This window comes from Molothrus aeneus, chromosome 30 (assembly GCF_037042795.1).
Source record: "Molothrus aeneus isolate 106 chromosome 30, BPBGC_Maene_1.0, whole genome shotgun sequence".
NCBI lineage: Eukaryota > Metazoa > Chordata > Aves > Passeriformes > Icteridae > Molothrus > Molothrus aeneus.
In genome coordinates this window covers 2,049,172-2,071,608 of record NC_089675.1, presented here as the reverse complement: position 1 = coordinate 2,071,608, position 22,437 = coordinate 2,049,172, and the positions used below count along the sequence as shown (strand labels likewise).

Here is a 22,437-nt window from a genome sequence, read left to right as displayed (position 1 = left end):
TTTTTATATTTTAATTTTTACATTTGTATATTTTATAATATACAGATAGATCAATTTTATAATACTACTATATATTAAAAAATACTATACTAAAGGATACAGAAAGGATACTTACAGAATGTAAAAAGCTAAAAATGAATGATAATGAATGTCCTGCCTGGGCACACCTGAGCCCCAGCCCCAGCTGTTCTCTGCTGCCCTCCAGCACTTCTGGGTTCCTAAATCTCTTAAATACTCCTAGTATTATATTTCTGGTGGTATTATATCTCTTAAATACAGCAAGGGGGTGGAATGAGATGGACCCAAACCATTCCATGGTTCTATTTTCAGATCCTTTCTTTCACCTTTCAAGCCCTCTCATGTCCCATCTGGGCACACCTGAGCCCCAGCCCCAGCTGTTCTCTGCTGCCCTCCAGCACTTCTGGGTACCCAAATCTCCTAAATTCTCATAGTATTATATCTCTGATAGTTTTATATCTCTAAAATACAGGAAGGGGGTGCAATGAGATTAATTTAAGGTCCCTTCCCACCCAAACCATTCCATGGTTCCATTTTCAGATCCTTTCTTTCACCTTTCAAGCCCTCTCATGTCCCACCTGAGCCCAGCCCCAGCTGTTCTCTGCTGTCCTCCAGCACTTCTGGGTTCACAAATTTTTTAAATACTCCTAGTATTATATTTCTGATAGTTTTATATCTCTTAAATACAGCAAGGGGGTGCAATGAGATGGACCCAAACCATTCCATGGACCCAAACCTTTCACCTTTCAAGCGCTCTCATGTCCCACCTGGGCACACCTGAGCCCCAGCCCCAGCTGTTCTCTGCTGCCCTCCAGCACTTCTGGGTACCCAAATCTCCTAAATTCTCATAGTATTATATTTCTGATAGTTTTATATCTCTTAAATACAGCAAGGGGGTGGAATGAGATGAGTTTAAGGTCCCTTCCCACCCAAACCATTCCATGGTTCCATTTTCAGATCCTTTCTTTCACCTTTCAAGCCCTCTCATGTCCCACCTGAGCCCAGCCCCAGCTGTTCTCTGCTGCCCTCCAACACTTCTGGGTTCACAAATCTCTTAAATACTCCTAGTATTATATCTCTGATAGTTTTATATCCCTTAAATACAGGAAGGAGGTGGAATGAGATGGACCCAAACCATTCCATGGTTCCATTTTCAGATCCTTTCTTTCACCTTTCAAGCCCTCTCATTTCCCACCTGGGCACACCTGAGCCCCAGCCCCAGCTGTTCTCTGCTGCCCTCCAGCACTTCTGGGTACCCAAATCTCTTAAATACTCCTAGTATTATATCTCTGATAGTTTTATATCTCTAAAATACAGGAAGGAGGTGGAATGAGATTAATTTAAGGTCCCTTTCCATCCAAACCATTCCATGGTTCCATTTTCAGATCCTTTCTTCACCTTCCTCCCCTTTCAAGCCCTCATGCCCCACCTGAGCCCAGCTCCAGCTGTTCTCTGCTGCCCTCCAGCACTTCTGGGTACTCAAATCTCTTAAATACTCCTAGTTTTATATCTCTGATAGTTTTATATCTCTAAAATACAGGAAGGAGGTGGAATGAGATGGACCCAAACCATTCCATGGTTCCATTTTCAGATCCTTTCTTTCACCTTTCAAGCCCTCTCATGTCCCATCTGGGCACACCTGAGCCCCAGCCCCAGCTGTTCTCTGCTACCCTCCAGCACTTCTGGGTACACAAATCTCCTAAATACTCATATTATTATATCTCTGATAGTTTTATATCTCTAAAATACAGGAAGGAGGTGGAATGAGATTAATTTAAGGTCCCTTTCCACCCAAACCATTCCATGATTCCATTTTCAGATCCTTTCTTCACCTTCCTCCCCTTTCAAGCCCTCATGCCCCACCTGGGCACACCTGAGCCCGGCCCTCCAGCACCCAAATCTCCTAACCACTCTGACCTGGCTGCAGGACCTCTGGGCACCCAGCAGGAGCCTCAATCTCTCCCCGTGTTTCTCCAGGGCTCTGCTGGGGGACGGATGCTGCGTCTTTAACGGCGGCTCCGGCTGCGCGGAGGCAGCTCCATTGAAGATTTGCAGGAGAGCAGGAGGGGGGTGTGTGGATGTGGTTATTGGCAGAGCTGTGCTGACATCCCTAGGAGCTGCTGAGCTGCTTGTCAGAGCCCCCAGCAGCAGCAGAAATCGTCAGGTTTTTGGGGTTTTGGGTTTATTTTTTGGGTTTTTATTCGGGAGAGCTGGCGGGGGCTTCCCGGGAGCCAGATTATCCTGGCAGAATTCCTCTGGAACTGCTCGTGGCCATGGAGTCTCCACTGAAATCAGCAAACAGCTGACGTGCTCAGAGTGCAGAACCAGCAGGGTGAGTTGATTTTTAGAATGAGGTTTTAATTATTTGAGAGGAAAAAAAATAAATTAAAAAAAAATTGCTCAGACTTTTCTTTTCCCTCCCCTCCCCGGTGCAAAACGCAGGCGTAAATGTGGGTGAATATTTCAGCGTCCCCCTCTCCCCTTGGTAAATGCCAGGATTTCTGCTGCTGTTAATTGAAAATGGAGCTGGACTCAATAAAAATGTGGCTCTGAGGGGCTTGGGAGGGTGAGGGTGAGCTCTGCTCTTGTTCCTTTTGTGATTCTGCTGGGGATTCACCTCCGGAGCGAGAGAGAGGGAATCCCCTGTGCTCTGCCGTGTCATTAAGGAGTTCCCCTGACAGCATCATGGAATCTCCTTGTGCTTGCTCCTGGGTAGTTCCCCCTCGTTCTGCAGACACAGAACCTTCCCAGCTCTTCTGCTGGGTTGTTTTTTCGTGGATTTATGTGTTTGGAGCTGCTCAGTCGATGGGGAATGTTGGTTACCGGCTTGGCCTCGTGCCATGTGACGTTTTTGGGGTGGCTTATGCAATTTGGTTGTTCTGGAGGATGGTGCTTGTGTTCACTGATACATTAACCTCATTTTGAAATGAATTTGAATTCATTTAAACCCCTCACTGAGCTGAGTTTAGTGGAATAGTGAGCTTGGATTGACTTTTCCCCCCTCCTCACACACGTCCATCATCCAGTTTTGCCTAGAAGAAGTTCTGCTCTCTTCACATTTAGTGCTGGCAACTGGTTTTTGTTAGGATTGAGGTGTGATTATTGTACTTTGCTCCTCAGACTCCACACTCCATCCCAACTTCTGCTGGCAGCCAACAAATAAAATTCATTTTTTTTTCCCTTTGAATCATCATTTCCCCATTTTTTTCCTACGTTCAAATCCATTTCTGGGTCTCACCTGGAGAACACCCAGAGTCTGCCATGGGATGAGAGAGGAGGGATCCAGACACCCTTCCTGCCTTGTCCCTTCCTCCTCTGGAGCTTCTCTGGGAGCTGCTGAACAAACTTTGGGGATGTGCTTTGCCAGCTGGGGAAGGGGAGGGAATTCCTGATTCCCTCATCCAGATTTTTAACGCTGCTGCTCCTGCCTGCCACAGGCTGAGCACAGCAGCAGCTGCCAGCAGGAGAAGACTTTTCCTTGTTTTCCTGGTTGGTTTTCCATGTTTTCCTGGTTGGTTTTCCTTGTTTTCCTGGCTGGTTTTCCGTGTTTTCCTGGTTGGTTTTCCTGCTCGGTTTTCCATTTTTTTCCTGCTTGGTTTTCCATGTTCTCCTGGTTGGTTTCCCTGCTTGGTTTTCTATTTTTTCCTGGTAGGTTTTCCATGTTTTCCTGGTAGGTTTTCCACATTGGTTTTCCATGTTTTCCTGGTTGGTTTTCCTGCTTGGTTTTCCAGGTTTTCCTTCTTGGTTTCCCACATTGGTTTTCCTTGTTGGTTTTCCATGTTTTCCTGGTTAGTTTTCCAGGTTTTCCTTGTTAGTTTTCCATGTTTTCCTGGTTGGTTTTCCATTTTTTTCCTGCTTGGTTTTCCACATTGGTTTTCCATATTTTCCTGGTTGATTTTCCTGGTTGGTTTTATATTGTTTTCTGGTTAGTTTTCAATGTTTTCCTGCTTAGTTTCCCACATTTTCCTGCTTAGTTTCCCACATTTTCCTGCTTAGTTTCCCACATTTCCCTGCTTGGTTTTCCATGTTTTCCTGCTTAGTTTCCCACATTTTCCTGCTTGGTTTTCCATGTTTCTCTGCTTAGATTTCCTGCTTGGTTTTCCATGTTTCCCTGCTTGGTTTTCCATGTTTTCCTGCTTAGTTTCCCACATTTTCCTGCTTGGTTTTCCATGTTTCCCTGCTTAGTTTCCCACATTTCCCTGCTTAGTTTCCCACATTTTCCTGCTTGGTTTTCCATGTTTCTCTGCTTAGATTTCCTGCTTGGTTTTCCATGTTTCCCTGCTTGGTTTTCCATGTTTTCCTGCTTAGTTTCCCACATTTTCCTGCTTGGTTTTCCATGTTTCCCTGCTTAGTTTCCCACATTTTCCTGCTTAGTTTCCCACATTTCCCTGCTTGGTTTTCCATGTTTTCCTGCTTAGTTTCCCACATTTTCCTGCTTGGTTTTCCATGTTTCTCTGCTTAGTTTCCCTGCTTGGTTTTCCATGTTTTCCTGCTTAGTTTCCCACATTTTCCTGCTTGGTTTTCCATGTTTCTCTGCTTAGATTTCCTGCTTGGTTTTCCATGTTTTCCTGCTTAGTTTCCCACATTTTCCTGCTTGGTTTTCCATGTTTCCCTGCTTAGTTTCCCACATTTTCCTGCTTAGTTTCCCACATTTTCCTGCTTGGTTTTCCATGTTTCCCTGCTTGGTTTTCCATGTTTTCCTGCTTAGTTTCCCACATTTTCCTGCTTGGTTTTCCATGTTTTCCTGCTTAGTTTCCCACATTTTCCTGCTTAGTTTCCCACATTTTCCTGCTTGGTTTTCCATGTTTCCCTGCTTGGTTTTCCATGTTTTCCTGCTTAGTTTCCCACATTTTCCTGCTTGGTTTTCCATGTTTTCCTGCTTGGTTTTCCATGTTTCTCTGCTTAGATTTCCTGCTTGGTTTTCCATGTTTCCCTGCTTAGTTTCCCACATTTTCCTGCTTAGTTTCCCACATTTCCCTGCTTGGTTTTCCATGTTTCCCTGCTTGGTTTTCCATGTTTCCCTGCTTGGTTTTCCACGTTTCCCTGCTTAGTTTTCCATGTTCCCTGCTTGGTTTTCCACGTTTCCCTGCTTGGTTTTCCATGTTTCCCTGCTTAATTTCCCACATTTTCCTGCTTGGTTTTCCATGTTTCCCTGCTTAGTTTTCCATGTTCCCTGCTTGGTTTTCCACGTTTCCCTGCTTGGTTTTCCACGTTTCCCTGCTTGGTTTTCCATGTTTCCCTGCTTAGTTTTCCACGTTTCCCTGCTTAGTTTTCCACGTTTCCCTGCTTGGCACCTCCATTGCAGGTGCCTCATTAGGGGCTGGGCACAGGAGGAAGAAATTCCCCTCGAGTTTCTCTACCAAAAAACCAGCAGCAATCCCAGGGATTCCTGCTGAGCCACGCAAGGGTTAACAGAACTCCCTGCTCGGTGCTGTCCTTTTGCATCCTGACACTGTGGAAAGTAGGTGGATAATTCCTTGCTTTTCAGGAAACCCCTGTGGTGGACAGCCCTCATTAATTGTTGCTGGGAAACTGCTTTGACGTCACGGGAGCGGTTCCCTGCTCTGGGGATGGAGACAGGAATAGCTCGAGCTGAGGAAGGTGGGAAATGCTGGGAAACGGAGCTGGGAGCTCTGACAGGGAATTCTCTGCCAAAATTCTGCCCAGGAAGCCTCAGGAACTGTCCACAAAGCGTTGGTGCTGCACTGGGAGCGTTGTCTTTGATCTCCAGAGCTGGGGCATTGAGCATCCTTCACTTTTTGTCTCTTTTAGGGGTGAATTTTTTGCTGTTCAGTTTGGGTTTTTTTGCTGTTGAATTTGGATTTTTTTTCCTCCCTCAGATTTTGGAAAGTGAGGTTGAGAAGGTTCTTGCTCAGCCTAAAGCAGCTCCCAAAAATGAAAGGAAAAAGGAGCAGCAGGATCAGAGTTTCCTTCCTTTTGAACATCAAATCAATAATTTCACTTTTCTTACAAGAGGGAAGAGCAGGGCTGAGAGTGGCCCTCGCTGCTGAGAGCTCCAGGCTTGGAAAACATGAAATTAAAGCAGTTTAATCCCATTTTTCTTGGGAAACTGTTCCTTAGGCCTGTTTAACTCCTGGGCTGTTTATACAGTTGATTATTTTCTCCCAAAATTAACCTGTCAGTGTCTGGGATCATCCTTCACTTTTTGTCTCTTTTGGGGTTGGGTTTTTTTGCTGTTGAATTTGGCTTTTTTTCCTCATCCAGATTTTGTAAAGGAAAGGTGAGAAGGTTTTAAAGCAGCTCCCAAAAGTCAAAGGCAAAAGGAGCAGCAGGATCAGAGTTTCCTTCCTTTTGAAGATCAAATCAATAATTTCACTTTTCCTACAAGAGGGAAGAGCAGGGCTGAGAGTGGCCCTCGCTGCTGAGAGCTCCAGGCTTGGAAAACATGAAATTAAAGCAGTTTAATCCCATTTTTCTTAGGGCAGTGTTCCTTAGGCCTGTTTAACTCCTGGGCTGTTTATACAGTTGATTATTTTCTCCCAAAATTAACCTGTCAGTGTCTGGGATCATCCTCCACTTTTTGTCTCTTTTGGGGTTGGGTTTTTTGCTGTTGAGTTTGGGTATTTTTCCTGTTGAGTTTGGCTTTTTTTCCTCCCCCAGATTTTGTAAAGGAAGGGTGAGAAGGTTTTAAAGCAACTCCCACAGCAGGATCAGAGTTTCCTTCCTTTTGAAGATCAAATCAATAATTTCACTTTTCCTGCAAGAGGGAAGAGCAGGGCTGAGAGTGGCCCTCGCTGCTGAGAGCTCCAGGCTTGGAAAACATGAAATTAAAGCAGTTTAATCCCATTTTCCTTAGGGCAGTGTTCCTTAGGCCTGTTTAACTCCTGAGCTGTTTATACAGTTCATTATTTTCTCCCAAAATTAACCTGTCAGTGTTTAGGAGATGTGGCACAGGAATTCTCTGTGTTTCCTTTTCCACACATGGAAATTCGATTTAACCAAACTTTTCCCATCCAGGTCAGAGGATTTAAGAGGTTTTTGTGCCCAGAAGTGCTGGAGCTGTGGCTCAGGTGATCTGAAAATGGAATTATGGAATGGTTTGGGTGGGAAGGGAACTTAAAACTCCTCTCATTCCATCCCCTTGCTGTGGAGGGAAATCTCCAACTAAACCAGGCTGCTCCAAGCTGGCCTTGGACACTTCCAGGGATCCAGGGGCAGCCTCAGCTTCTCTGGGCTGTGCCAGGGTCTCCCCACTCCTTACAGGGAGGAATTTCTTCCTAAAAGAAGAAATAGATATAAAATATGAAAATATTTCTATGAAATATAAGAACATTTTATAAAATAGAAAATTATCTCTATAAAATAGAAAATTATCTCTATAAAATCGAAAATTATTTCTATGAAATAGAAAATATTTCTATAAAATATAAAAATATTTCTGTACAATATAAAAATGTATATTAAATATAAACTATTTAGATAAAATATTAAAAATTATATAGTATATAAAATACTTCTATAAAATATAAAAATATTTCTATAAAATATAAAATATTTCTATAAAATATAAGAATTTATACACAATATAAAGAAAATATAAAAATTATATAAAATAGAAAATTATCTCTATAAAATAGAAAATTATCTCTATAAAATAGAAAATTATCTCTATAAAATATAAAAATAGTTGTATAAAATATAAAAATACTTCTATAAAATATGAAATTATTTATATAAAATATCTATATAGAAATAGAAACATTATTATATAAATTATGTAATCTATAATATTTATATAGAATGTAAAATGTAAATTATATAATATATAAATTATATATAATATTTATATAGAATGTAAAATTATTTTTATGAAATACAAAATTATTTTTATGAACTGTAAGATTATTTTAATGAAATATAAAATTATTTTTATGAACTATAAAATTATTTTTATGAAATATAAAATTATTTTAATGAAATATAAACATAAAACTTTTATCCACCCCTATGTGATTCCTGGGTATCACATGGAAATTATTTTAGCAGCCCAGGTCACAGTCCTGGGATAAAGTGAGAACAAGCTGACCCCTCTCCTGAGTTTAGTGATGGAGGGAGTAACAAAATACCAGAATATTTTATTCCTCATGAAATGATGTTTGCTTTGAGGTGTTTTCCACCAGGAAACCTCCTGATTCTCCACAATTCCCTTCGACTCACCTGCATTTCCTGCCTGCAGGTTGATAAAAGCTTTTTAATTCTTTTTATTGGAGCCCAACCCTTCCATCTGCATCACCATTGGAGAATTTGATGTCATGAGGGGGTGGAAATGAGGATTTCAAGCAGTGACTCAGCACAGGCAGTGCAGGCACCTCCAACCTCCTGGGGGGAATTTATTTTTTGTTGGGTTTTTTTTTTTTTGCTGTGGAATTTGGGTTTTTTTCCTCCCCCAGATTTTGGGAAATGAGGGGTGAGGAGGTTCTTGCTGAGCCTAAAATGAAATTAAAGGAGCTGGGAGGGAGGGAGGAATTATTGAATCAATTCCTTCTGCATAAGGAGAGAATTCTGGCTTTGAGGTTGATGAGTTTTGGGGTTTTTTTGGGGTTTTTGGGGTGTTTGTCCTGGATGGAGCCATTCCAGTCCATTTTCATCCCACTAAAAACTCCTTCCTGTGCAATTCCCACATGAGGGAAGAGATGAGAATCTTGACTCCATGTTTCAGAAGGTTGATTTATTATTTTATTATATATATGACATTAAAAATTTTATACTAAAAGAAATAGAGAAATATTTCAGACAGGAGCCCAGAATCTTGCTGGGTTTTTTTTTTTTTTTTTCCTGTGGAATTTGGGTTTTTTTCCTCCCCCAGATTTTGGGAAATGAGGGGTGAGGAGGTTCTTGCTGAGCCTAAAATGAAATTAAAGGAGCTGGGAGGGAGGGAGGAATTATTGAATCAATTCCTTCTGCATAAGGAGAGAATTCTGGCTTTCATGTTGATGAGTTTTGGGGTTTTTTTGGGGTTTTTGGGGTGTTTGTCCTGGATGGAGCCATTCCAGTCCATTTTCATCCCACTAAAAACTCCTTCCTGTGCCATTCCCACATGAGGGAAGAGATGAGAATCTTGACTCCATGTTTCAGAAGGTTGATTTATTATTTTATTATATATATGACATTAAAATTTTATACTAAAGGAAATAGAAGAATAGAACCAGAAGAATAGAAGAATAGAACCAGAATATTGCTGGTTTTTTTTTTTTTTTTTTTCTGTGGAATTTGGGTTTTTTCCCTCCCCCAGATTTTGGGAAACGAGGGGTGAGGAGGTTCTTGCTGAGCCTAAAATGAAATTAAAGGAGCTGGGAGGGAGGGAGGAATTATTGAATCAATTCCTTCTGCATAAGGAGAGAATTCTGGCTTTGAGGTTGATGAGTTTTGGGGTTTTTTTGGGGTTTTTGGGGTGTTTGTCCTGGTGGGAGCCATTTCAGGACATTTTTATCCCACTAAAAACTCCTTCCTGTGCAATTCCCACATGAGGGAAGAGATGAGAATCTTGACTCCATGTTTCAGAAGGATGATTTATTATTTTATTATATATATGACATTAAAATTTTATACTAAAGGAAATAGAAGAATAGAACCAGAAGAATAGAAGAATAGAACCAGAATATTGCTGGTTTTTTTTTTTTTTTTTTGCTGTGGAATTTGGGTTTTTTCCCTCCCCCAGATTTTGGGAAATGAGGGGTGAGGAGGTTCTTGCTGAGCCTAAAATGAAATTAAAGGAGCTGGGAGGGAGGGAGGAATTATTGAATCAATTCCTTCTGCATAAGGAGAGAATTCTGGCTTTCATGTTGATGAGTTTTGGGGTTTTTTTGGGGTTTTTGGGGTGTTTGTCCTGGATGGAGCCATTCCAGTCCATTTTCATCCCACTAAAAACTCCTTCCTGTGCAATTCCCACATGAGGGAAGGGAATCTTGACTCCATGTTTCAGAAGGTTGATTTATTATTTTATTATATATATGACATTAAAAATTTTATACTAAAAGAAATAGAGAAATATTTCAGACAGGAGCCCAGAATCTTGCTGTTTTTTTTTTTTTCTGTGGAATTTGGGTTTTTTTCCTCCCCCAGATTTTGGGAAACGAGGGGTGAAGAGGTTCTTGCTGAGCCTAAAATGAAATTAAAGGAGCTGGGAGGGAGGGAGGAATTATTGAATCAATTCCTTCTGCATAAGGAGAGAATTCTGGCTTTGATGTTGGAGTTGATGAGTTTTGGGTTTTTTTGGGGTTTTTGGGGTGTTTGTCCTGGATGGAGCCATTCCAGTCCATTTTCATCCCACTAAAAACTCCTTCCTGTGCAATTCCCACATGAGGGAAGAGATGAGAATCTTGACTCCATGTTTCAGAAGGTTGATTTATTATTTTATTATATATATGACATTAAAAATTTTATACTAAAAGAAATAGAGAAATATTTCAGACAGGAGCCCAGAATCTTGCTGGGTTTTTTTTTTTTTTTTTCCTGTGGAATTTGGGTTTTTTTCCTCCCCCAGATTTTGGGAAATGAGGGGTGAGGAGGTTCTTGCTGAGCCTAAAATGAAATTAAAGGAGCTGTGAGGGAGGGAGGAATTATTGAATGAATTCCTTCTGCATAAGGAGAGAATTCTGGCTTTGATGTTGATGAGTTTTGGGGTTTTTTGGGGTTTTTAGGGTGTTTGTCCTGGATGGAGCCATTCCAGTCCTTTTTATCCCACTAAAAACTCCTTCCTGTGGAATTCCCACATGAGGGAAGAGATGAGAACCTTGACAAGTCTATTGTATACAAAATGCAGTTTATTGTATACAAAATGCAATTTACTGCATGCAAAATGCAATTTACTGCATGCAAAATGCAATTTATTGTACACTAAATGCAGTTTATTGTATACAAAATGCAATTTACTGCATGCAAAATGCAATTTATTGTACACTAAATGCAGTTTATTGTATACAAAATGCAACTCCTTGTAGACAATAACTTATTGTATAGAAAACGCAGTTTATTGGATAGAAAATGCAGTTTATTGTATACAATAACTTATTGTATACAAAATGCAACTTATTGCATACAATAACTTACTGTATACAATAAACTGCATTTTCTATCCAATAAACTGCATTTTGTATGCAACAAGTTGCATTTTGTATACAATAAATTGAATTTTGTATACAATAAAGGCGTTTTGTATACAATAAACTCCATTTTGAATACAGTAAGTTATTGTATACAATAACCTGCATTTTGTATCCAATAAACTGCGTTTTGTAGACAATAAACTCCATTTTGTGTACAATAAGTTGCATTTTGTGTACAATAAATGGCATTTTCTGTACAGTAAGTTATTGTATGCAATAAGCTGTGTTTTGTATACAATAAACTGCATTTTCTATGCAACACATGGCATTTTGTATACAAGAAGTTATTGTATACAATAAATGGCATTTTGTATGCAATAAATGGCATTTTCCATACAATAAGTTGCATTTGTATACAATAAATTATAGTATAAAATAAGCTGCATTTTGTATGCAATAAGCTGCATTTTGAATACAATAAGTTACTGTATACAATAAACTGCATTTTCTATGCAATAAATTGCATTTTGTATACAATAACTTATTGTATATAAGAAATGTCATTTTGCATACAAGAAACTGCATTTTGTATGAAATAAAGTGCATTTTCTATACAATAAACTGTATTTTCTATACAAGAAACTGCATTTTGTATACAATAAACTGCATTTTGCATACAATAAACTGCATTTTGCATACAATAAAGGGGATTTTTTTATACAGTAAGTTATTGTATACAATAACCTGCATTTTCTATACCATAAATTGCATTTTGAGTGGAATAAATTGAATTTTAAGAGCAGCCTGGAGCCCCCGTCCCTCATCCCAGCCCTTCCTCCCCTGCCCAGCCCCACCGCCCCCATTTCCCTGAGTCACCCCCGCCCCGTTGCTCCTGGCAACAGGGCCCCGTTGCCATGGAGCTCGGCTTCCCATTGGCTGCCGGGCAGCCAATCAGGGAATTGCTGGCTGGAGCATCACTGGTACCCAGCGGGGAGGGTGGTGCTGGGTGCTGCTGCCCCCAAACAGGGCAAAACGGGGAAATTATGGGATGGATTGGGCTCGAGGGAGTCCAGAGAGGGCAGCGAGGCTGCTGAGGGTGTCAGGGTCACATTGCCTGAAACATCCCTGGGCCAGGATTGTTCTCCTGGGGGGCTGAGGAGCCTCAGGGAAAAATGAAAATAATTGAAAACAAATGAAAAAGGAAAACAATAATTATCTCATTTGCTTCTCCTGTGTTTTGCTCTACAGGTGATTGTTTGATTGGTTTAATGTGAATTGTTTTGACACTTTGGCCAATCTTTGGCCAATCCCTTTGTGTTGGGGCTCTGGAGAGAGTCACGAGTTTTCATTATTATCTTTTTAGCCTTCTGTAAATATAATTTCTGTATTATTTAGTTAGTTAGTCGAGCATTAGTTACTTAGTCTAAGCTCCAGCCTGGAAGGGCAGGTGTCCTCAGGATGGTGTCACAAAATTCACATTTTCTGAAAAATCCCTTGGCCAGGATTGTTCTCCTGGGGAGCCTCAGGGAAAAATGAAAATAATTGAAAAAAAATTTAAAAAATGGAAAACAAATGAAGAAAAAAATTGAAAACAAATGAAAAATGAAAACAATTGGAAAAAAAAAGAAGAAAAAATTGAAAACAAAAGAAAAAATTGAAAACAAATGAAAAATTAAAACAATTGGGGAAAAAAAAAAGAAGAAAAAATTGAAAACAAAAGAAGAAAAAAATTGAGAACAAATGAAAAATGAAAACAATAATTATCTCATTTGCTTCTCCCTGTTTTGCTCCTTTGGAATGTGTTTGGAGATTGTTTCATTTGGTTTCTGGTGTGAGTTGTTTTGACTCTTTGGCCAAACTTTGGCCAATCCCTTTGTGTTGGGGCTCTGGAGAAAGTAATGAATTTTCATTATTATTTTTTTTAGCCTTCTGTAAATATAATTTCTGTATTATTTACTTAGTCTAAGCTCCAGTCTAGAAGGGCAGGTGTCCTCAGGATGGTGTCACAAAATTCACATTTTCTGAAACATCCCTTGGCCAGGATTGTTCTCCTGGGGAGCCTCAGGGAAAAATGAAAATAATTGAAAAAAAATTGAGAACAAATGAAAAATGAAAACAATAATTATCTCATTTGCTTCTCCTGTGTTTTGCTCCTTTGGAATGTGATTGTTTACCCACAGGTGATTGTTTGATTGGTTTCATGTGAATTGTTTTGACTCTTTGGCCAATCTTTGGCCAATCCCTTTGTGTTGGGGCTCTGGAGAGAGTCACGAGTTTTCATTATTAGCTTTTTAGCCTTCTGTAAATATAATTTCTGTATTCTTTAGTATAGTTCAGTATAGCATTCTTTAATATAATATCATATTATAAAATAATAAATTCCCCCTCAAACCCCTCCATCCCCACCTCAGACCCCTCAATCCCCCCTCATCCCCCCTATCCCCCCTCAAACTCCTCAATCCCCACCTCAAACCCCTCCATATTCCCTTAAACCCCTCAATCCCCACTTCAGACCCCTCCATCTCCCCTCAAACCCCTCAATCCCTCCTCCATCTCCCCTCAAACCCCTCCATCTCCACCTTAAACCCCTCAATCCCCCCTCAATCCCTCCTCAGACCCCCCTCAGACCCCTCCATATCCCCTTAAACTCCTCCATCCCCATTTCAGACCGCCTCAAACCCCTCAATCCCTCCTCATGCCCTCTATCCCCCCTCAGACCCCTCCATATCCCCTCAGACCCCTCAATCCCCCCCTCAAACCCCTCCATCTCCACCTTAAACCCCTCAATCCCCCCTCAGACCCCTCAATCCACACCTCAGACCCCCTCAGACCCCTCAATCCCTCCTCAATCCCCCCTCAGACCCTTCCATATCACCTTAAACCCCTCAATCCCCATTTCAGACCCCCTCAAACCTCCTCAATCCCCCCTCAGACCCCTCTATCTCCCCTTCAAACCCCTCCATCCCCTCCTCAGACCCCCTCAAACCCCTCAATCCCCCCTTCAAACTCCTCCATCCTCATTTCAGACCCCTCAATCCCCCCTTCAAACCCCTCCATCCCCATTTCAGACCCCTCAATCCCCCCTCCATCCCCATTTCAGACCCCCTCAGACCCCTCAATTCCCCCTCAGACCCCTCCATCTCCACCTCAAATCCCTCCATCCCCATTTCAGACCCCTCAATCCCCACCTCAAACCCCCTCCATCCCCCCTTCAAACCCCTCAATCCCCATTTCAGACCCCTCCATCCTCATTTCAGACCCCTCAATCCCCATTTCAGACCCCTCCATCCTCATTTCAGACCCCTCAATCCCCATTTCAGACCCCTCCATCCTCATTTCAGACCCCTCCATCCCCATTTCAGACCCCTCCATCCTCATTTCAGACCCCTCCATCCCCTCCTCAGACCCCCTCAAACCCCTCAATCCCCCCTCAGACCCCTCTATCTCCCCTTCAAACCCCTCCATCCCCTCCTCAGACCCCCTCAAACCCCTCAATCCCCCCTTCAAACTCCTCCATCCCCATTTCAGACCCCTCCATCCCCATTTCAGACCCCTCAATCCCCAGCTCAAACCCCTCCATCCTCATTTCAGACCCCCTCAAACCCCTCAATCCCTCCTCAATCCCCCCTCAGACCCCCAAATCTCCACCTCAAACCCCTCCATCCCCATTTCAGACCCCTCAATCCCCCCTCCATGCCCCTGGAGCTGTGTGTGGGCAGCTGCAGCCATGTGTCTCCTTTGCACCCTCATTTTTGCTCAGGAGCAGCTCTGTTCCCTGAGAAACAAGGCCAGGAGAGGAGTTGATTTAGCAGGAGCTTCCTGCCTTTTCCAGATCTGCTGCCAGATCCATCTGAGCTGGAAATTCAGAACTTTTCTTGCTTTAATTTCCCCTTCCCTGCTGCATTCTCGGGGCTCCCAGCTGCAAAAAAAGCAGCAGAGGTGGAATTCCATGTTCATTTCTGGACTGAGGAGGAGGAGGAAGAGGATTTCAATGTGTCCTGACTCCCTGACCCTTTTAGGGCAGCAAATATCCCAGAAAACATCCCCAGTTTGCCCAGTCACTGCTGTCATTTTCCAATCCCCACCCTCCCTTCCACCTTTGCTCCATCTTTTTTCTTTTTTCCTGACACACATTTTTTGCTGCATCTGGGTCATTTTTTTTTTCCCCCTCTCTCCCAAGGCCCAGCTCAGTCCCACCCACCCTCCCTGAGCGCTCTGAACTTGAAATTTCTGCACCAACCCCTGTCTGTCACCGTCACTCTCGTTGTCTGCCACCCCCTCACTGCATCCCACGGCTGCCCCGGGGAGCTGGGGCTGATTCATTCATCCTGCAAGGAATCCTCCTCTGGAAAAACAAATTTTCCCTGATTCCTGCATGTCCTGGAGGCTGCCTGCTGGGGATGGAAGCTGGAACAGGAGGGGGCAGCTGATAAATGTCATTTTTATTTTTTTAATTTTTTTTTTTTTTTTTCTGTGGTTCCCAGTTTGTCTTTTCTGAGAAATCTGATCAGTGTGATGCTGAAATTACGTTGCAGCACGACAGGAAAAGATCCTGTTGTCATTCTTAAATTTGGCTGAGGTGTTTGGCTTGGGGGGGGGAAAAAAACTTGTTAGAAGAGGGGTGGGTGGTGCAAAAGGGAATGAGCTGTACAAATTTATTTCAGTGCCGTGTGTGCAGATCCGGTGCTGCCTCCTCCATTCCCTTCTCCAAAATCTGCTCCAGATCCTCTTGGAATATTTAAAACCCCGAGCCTTGGAGCAGTTTGGAATATTTAGGGCTGGGAGGAGGCAGAGTTTGCCACCTTCACCCCCTGCACCATCATCCCACAAATGAGACACATCAGGCAAAGCGTTCCCTTTTCCCTTCCTGACCTAATTCCTGTTGGAGCAGCGTGGGATTCCCTCCTGGGGGGAATTTTCTGGGATATTTTCCTTCCCTGCACCTTTTCCCCATGAATTTTCTGGGATATTTCCATTTCCCCCATGAATTTTCTGGGATATTTCCATTTCCCCTTGAATTTTCTGGGATATTTCCCTCCCTGCACCTATTCCCTATGAATTTTCTGGGATATTTCCTTTTCCCCATGAATTTTCTGGGATATTTTCCTTCCCTGCACCTTTTCCCCATGAATTTTCTGGGATATTTCCCTCCCTGCACCTTTTCCCTATGAATTTTCTGGGATATTTCCCTCTCTGCACCTTTTCCCTATGAATTTTCTGGGATATTTCCCTCCTTGCACCTTCTTCCCATCAATTTTCTGAGATATTTCCTTTTCCCCATGAATTTTCTGGGATATTTCCCTCCCTGCACCTTTTCCCTATGATTTTTCTGGGATATTTCCATTTCCCCTTGAATTTTCTGGGATATTTCCCTCCCTGCACCTTTTCCCTATGAATTTTCTGGGGTATTTCCTTTTCCCCATGAATTTTCTGGGATATTTCCCTCCCTGCACCTTTTCCCATGAATTTTCTGGGATATTTCCCTCTCTGCACCTTTTCCCCATGAATTTTCTGGGATATTTCCTTTCCCCCATGAATTTTCTGGGATACTTCCTTTTCCCCACAAAATTTCTGGGATATTTCCCTCCCTGCACCTTTTCCCCACAAATTTTCTGGGATATTTCCTTTTTCCCCATGAATATTCTGGGATATTTCCCTCCTTGCACCTTCTTCCCATCAATTTTCTGAGATATTTCCTTTTCCCTATGAATTTTCTGGGATATTTCCCTCCCTGCACCTTTTCCCATGAATTTTCTGGGATATTTCCCTCTCTGCACCTTTTCCCCACAAATTTTCTGGGATATTTCCTTTTTCCCCATGAATTTTCTGGGATACTTCCTTTTCCCCACAAAATTTCTGGGATATTTCCCTCCCTGCACCTTTTCCCCACAAATTTTCTGGGATATTTCCTTTTTCCCCATGAATTTTCTGGGATATTTCCCTCCTTGCACCTTCTTCCCATCAATTTTCTGAGATATTTCCTTTTCCCTATGAATTTTCTGGGATATTTCCCTCCCTGCACCTTTCCCCATGAATTTTCTGGGATATTTCCCTCCCTGCACCTTTTCCCTATGAATTTTCTGGGATATTTCCTTTTTCCCCATGAATTTTCTGGGATATTTCCATTTCCCCATGAATATTCTGGGATATTTCCCTCCCTGCACCTTTTCCCTATGAATTTTCTGGGATATTTCCTTTCCCCCATAAATTTTCTGGGATATTTCCTTTTCCCCATAAATTTTCTGGGATATTTCCTTTTCCCCATGAATTTTCTGGGATATTTCCCTCCCTGTGTCACTCCTGTCCTATTTTCCCACTGGATCTGGCATTTTCCCTCCTCCCCTCCATGTCTTTAAAAAAATTATTAAAATTCCATGTAAAAATCCATGGAATGGAGGCAGCTCACTGCATTTTCCTGCTTTCTTTGCCTGAAACCAATTCCAGTAATTTCATAAATGTCAAATGCACATTTTGTGTTCAGCAGCTCCACAAATTAAAGGGGAATTCTCCAGGAATATCAGAGGCAGGAGCTGATAAATCTCTGTGAGTTCTGACTCTTGTTTCAGCCACATTCTGCCAAAGGAATTAAAAATCAGTTTTTCAACAGCTGTTTTCTGCTATGAGGGGTTTTGTTCGAGCCTTGCTCTGATTTAGGCTCCTAAAAAAATTCAAACCAGGACAACTCCCATTATATTTTTTTGGGAATTTGTCTCTTCCAGAGATGTTGCCTGGTGCCACATCCCTCCACAACCACGTGGAGCTGGTTTAATCCTTGCCCAGACTCAGAATCATGAAATCCTGGACTGGTTTGGGTTGGGAACTTTAAATGCAACTTTATCAGGGATTTTTATCTTAATCTGTAATTTGAGTCCCTCTTGTCCTGTCCAGAAGGAGATATCAGGGTTGTCTTATCTCACAGAGCCTGTTTGGAGTTCAAGGCTGTTTTCTCACTCAAGATTTGACTGATTACAGAAGATTTGACTGATTACAAAAGATTTTTGTAATCTTTTACAAAGATCACAAAAAGACCTGGGCTGGGATCTGGGGAAATGCAGATTTTTGGTGCTGGTTTGGCCCTGGGGCAGAGCACAGCTGTGGTTGGTGGAATTTATTTCACCTGGTTGATGTTGGCTGGTTTAGGCTCCATTCTAACCCAGAGGTGCTTCCAGTTGCTGCCAGCTTCTTGCTAATCAAATTAAATTCAACTTTATCAGGGATTTTTGTCTTAATCTGTAATTTGAGTCCCTCTTGTCCTGCCCAGAAGGAGATATCAGGGTTGTCTTATCTCACAGAGCCTGTTTGGAGTTCAAGGCTGTTTTCTCACTCAAGATTTGACTGATCACAGAAGATTTGACTGATCACAAAAGATTTGACTGATGACAAAAGATTTGACTGATGACAAAAGGAACTGGGCTGGGATCTGGGGAAATGCAGATTTTTGGTGCTGGTTTGGGGCAGAGCACAGCTGTGGTTGGTGGAATTTATTTCCCCTGTGTGATGTTGGCTGGTTTAGAGCTGCCCTCAGTGTCTCTGTCTCCATCACTCACCTGCCTCAGCACCTCTGTTCTACCTCAGGGGCTTTGTCCAGCCCTGGTGCCTCCAAAATCCTGGTGAGAACCACGGAGCTCCTGCTCCAGCCCTCGAGCTGGGGCTGCAGCCAGGGTGGGCAGGCTTGATCTTGAGACATAAACTTGAAGGAATTTGGAGATTTTAGAGGAGCTAAGATTTTATTTAGAGGTAAGCTTTATTGGAGTTAATTGAAATAAATGGGTAGGCCATGATGAAGTTAAGAGTTAGTAGTTAATTAATAATTGATTGCTTGTCAGCACAATGTTTGGTTAGCTGGGTTTCTAATGGAGAATATAGAAACTGATAAATGGCTTTTAGGAACATCAGACAATTGTAGGGCTGCTCTGTTCTGAAACCAATTGAAGACGGGAATGGGAGTTCTACCAAGGGTTCATTTGTCAGATTTGCATTGAAAAGGTAGAAAGGTCAGAACGAGGAAGACTTCATTTACTTCCTCATTTTGGGATCCCTCCCCATGAAAGGGACCCCATTTCAAAGAACAAACCACGCATGCTTAATGGCTTTTGAACTAATTACCATGCTTAATAGCTTTTGAACTAATTACCATACCAAGCAGGGAATGGGATGTACCAAAGTTAGGAATATGCATTTGTATTTTGGGTATTCAATACTTGGATTGAATTGATATCTATGGATATCAAAATCCATAAATCAATATCCATATTGGGAATGGGATGTACCAAAGTTCTGAATATGTGTTTGTTTTTTGGGTATTCCATACTTGTACATATAGATTATATATTATATAGATATAGAAAAGATATAGATATAGATTTGAAATCACCTGTAAATTGCAGTGTGTATTTGGGAGCTATCCCACAATAAATATCCACTTTCTCACTCTATAAACTGTCAGAGAGTTTTTGGATATTGGTACTAGATCAATATCCATATTGGGAATGGGCTGTACCAAAGTTAGGAATATGCATTTGTATTTTGGGTATTCAATACTTGGATTGAATTGATATCTATGGATATCAAAATCCATAGATCAATATCCATATTGGGAATGGGATGTCCCAAAGTTATCAATAGGTATTTGTGTTTTGGGTGTTCCATACTTGTATAGATAAAAGATATAGATTGTATATTATATAGATATAGAAAAGATATAGATATAGATTTGAAATCACCTGTAAATTGCAGTGTGTATTTGGGAGCTATCCCAGAATAAACATCCACTTTCTAACTTTAAACTGTCAGAGAGTTTTTGGATATTGGTACTAGATCAATACCCATATTGGGAATGGGCTGTACCAAAGTTATGAATATGGATTTGCATTTTGGGTATTCAATACTTGGATTGAATTGATATCTATGGATATCAAAATCCATAGATCAATATCCATATTGGGAATGGGATGTCCCAAAGTTATCAATAGGTATTTGTGTTTTGGGTGTTCCATACTTGTATAGATAAAAGATATAGATTGTATATTATATAGATATAGAAAAGATATAGATATAGATTTGAAATCACCTGTAAATTGCAGTGTGTATTTGGGAGCTATCCCAGAATAAACATCCACTTTCTAACTTTAAACTGTCAGAGAGTTTTTGGATATTGGTACTAGATCAATACCCATATTGGGAATGGGCTGTACCAAAGTTATGAATATGGATTTGCATTTTGGGTATTCAATACTTGGATTGAATTGATATCTATGGATATCAAAATCCATAAATCAATATCCATGTTGGGAATGGGATGTCCCAAAGTTATCAATAGGTATTTGTGTTCTGGGTATTCAATACTTGTACAGATAAGAGGACTCTGAAATCACCTGTAAATTGCAGTGTGTATTTGGGAGCTATCCCACAGTAAACATCCACTTTCTAACTTTAAACTGTCAGAGAGTTTTTGGATATTGGTACTAGATCAAAATCCATACTGGGAATGGGATGTACCAAAGTTTTGAATAAGTGTTTGTATTTTGGGTATTCCATACTTGTATTGAATGGATATCAAAATCCATAGATTTTGGATATCAAAATCCATAAATCAATATCCATAGTGGGAATGGGCTGTACCAAAGTTATGAATATGGATTTGCATTTTGGGTATTCAATACTTGGATTGAATTGATATCTATGGATATCAAAATCCATAAATCAATATCCATGTTGGGAATGGGATATACCAAAGTTATTTGGGAGTTATCCCACAATAAACATCCACTTTCTAACTCTAAACTGTTGGAGAGTTTTTGGATATTGGTACTAGATCAATATCCATACTGGGAATGGGATGTCCCAAAGTTATCAATAGGTATTTGTGTTCTGGGTATTCAATACTTGTATAGATAAGAGGACTCTGAAATCACCTGTGAATTGCAGTGTGTTTTTGGGAATTATCCCACAATAAGCATCCACTTTCTAAGTCTAAACTGTCAGAGAATTTCTGGATATTGGTACTAGATCAATATCCATATTGGGAATGGGATGTACCAAAGTTGTTTGGGAGTTATCCCACAATAAACATCCACTTTCTAACTTTAAAATCTTAGAGAGTTTTTAGATATTGGTACTAGATCAATATCCATACTGGGAATGGGCTGTGCCAAAGTTATTTGGGAGCTATCCCACAATAACCATCCAAACATCCACTTTCTAACTCCAAACTGTCGGAGAGTTTTTGTCCATCACAATCTGAGGGCTTGATTTGGGATCTGTGCACGTGGTGGGCTCCAGGGAAATTGCAGCCTGAGTCTGGAAGAGTTTGTGGGCAGAGAGAAGCTCAGCGCAGCCCCTGAGCTGTCCCTCGTCCCTGCAGGTGCCCGTCGCTGCGGCGGAGGCCTCTGAAGATGTCCAACAGCAACACGGCACAGGAGTCCCTGGAAATTATGAAGGAATCAGAAAAAAAGGTGGTGGAGGAGTCTGTGAACAAAACCAAATACGTGTCCAGGTCACCAAGCAAGGAGGAGGTGGAGAAGGATGGCGGGGAGGAGGTCAGCGTGCGCCAGGAGTCCCAGGTGAGTGTGGGCAGGGGGAGCTGAGCCCTCCCCTGCTGCTCCCCATCCCTTCCCAGAGCACCCAGAGCCCCACAGGGGGCCCAGGCTGGGCAGGCGGCTCCCTTCCTCTGCACTGAGCCCTCCTGGCCAGAGAGGCTGAAATATTTCCATTCCAGTACAATATTCCAATGTAATATTCCAATACAATATTCCAGTACAATATTCCAATTCCAATGTAATATTCCTATAAAATATTCCAATATAATATTTCAATTTCAATATAATATTTCAATTTCAGTATTTCAATATATTTCAGTTTCAATATAACATTTCCATTCCAATACAATATTCCAATACAATATTCCAATACAATATTCCAATGTAATATTCCAATTCCAATGTAATATTCCAATATAATATTCCAATACAATATTCCAATATAATATTTCAATTTCAATATAATATTTCCATTTCAATATTTCAATATAATGCTTCAATTTCAGTATAATGTTTCCATTTCAATATTTCAATATTATATTTCAGTTTCAATATAATATTTCCATTTCAATACAATATTCCAATATAATATTTCAATTCCAATATAATATTTCAAAATAATAATTCAATTATTCCACTGCCCTGTCAGGTAGGAATGTTTGAAATCTCAGGTTCTATCCAGGCAGGAATGTTTGAAATCTCAGATTGTATCTGCGTAGGAATGTTTGAAATCTCAGATTGTATCCAGGTAGGAATGTTTGAAATCTCAGATTGTATCCAGGTAGGAATGTTTGAAATCTCAGATTCTATCCAGG

The 22,437-nt window shown here is 41.2% G+C and overlaps 1 protein-coding gene across 4 annotated transcripts in view; it reads left to right on the top strand.

Moving 5' to 3' along the window:
* Positions 1–22,437, top strand: part of R3HDM2 (R3H domain containing 2) — a 64,647-nt gene that overhangs the window by 10,600 nt on the left and 31,610 nt on the right. For 3 of the 4 annotated variants that reach the window (XM_066567771.1, XM_066567772.1, XM_066567769.1), the window contains exons 1-2: positions 2,141–2,350; positions 21,448–21,646. In XM_066567771.1, the coding sequence (XP_066423868.1) occupies positions 21,479–21,646 (168 nt within the window). In that variant the 5' untranslated portion in view covers positions 2,141–2,350; positions 21,448–21,478. Of the gene's footprint in view, positions 1–2,140; positions 2,351–21,447; positions 21,647–22,437 lie in introns of those variants that run through there. The other variant, XM_066567770.1, reaches the window with a different exon arrangement.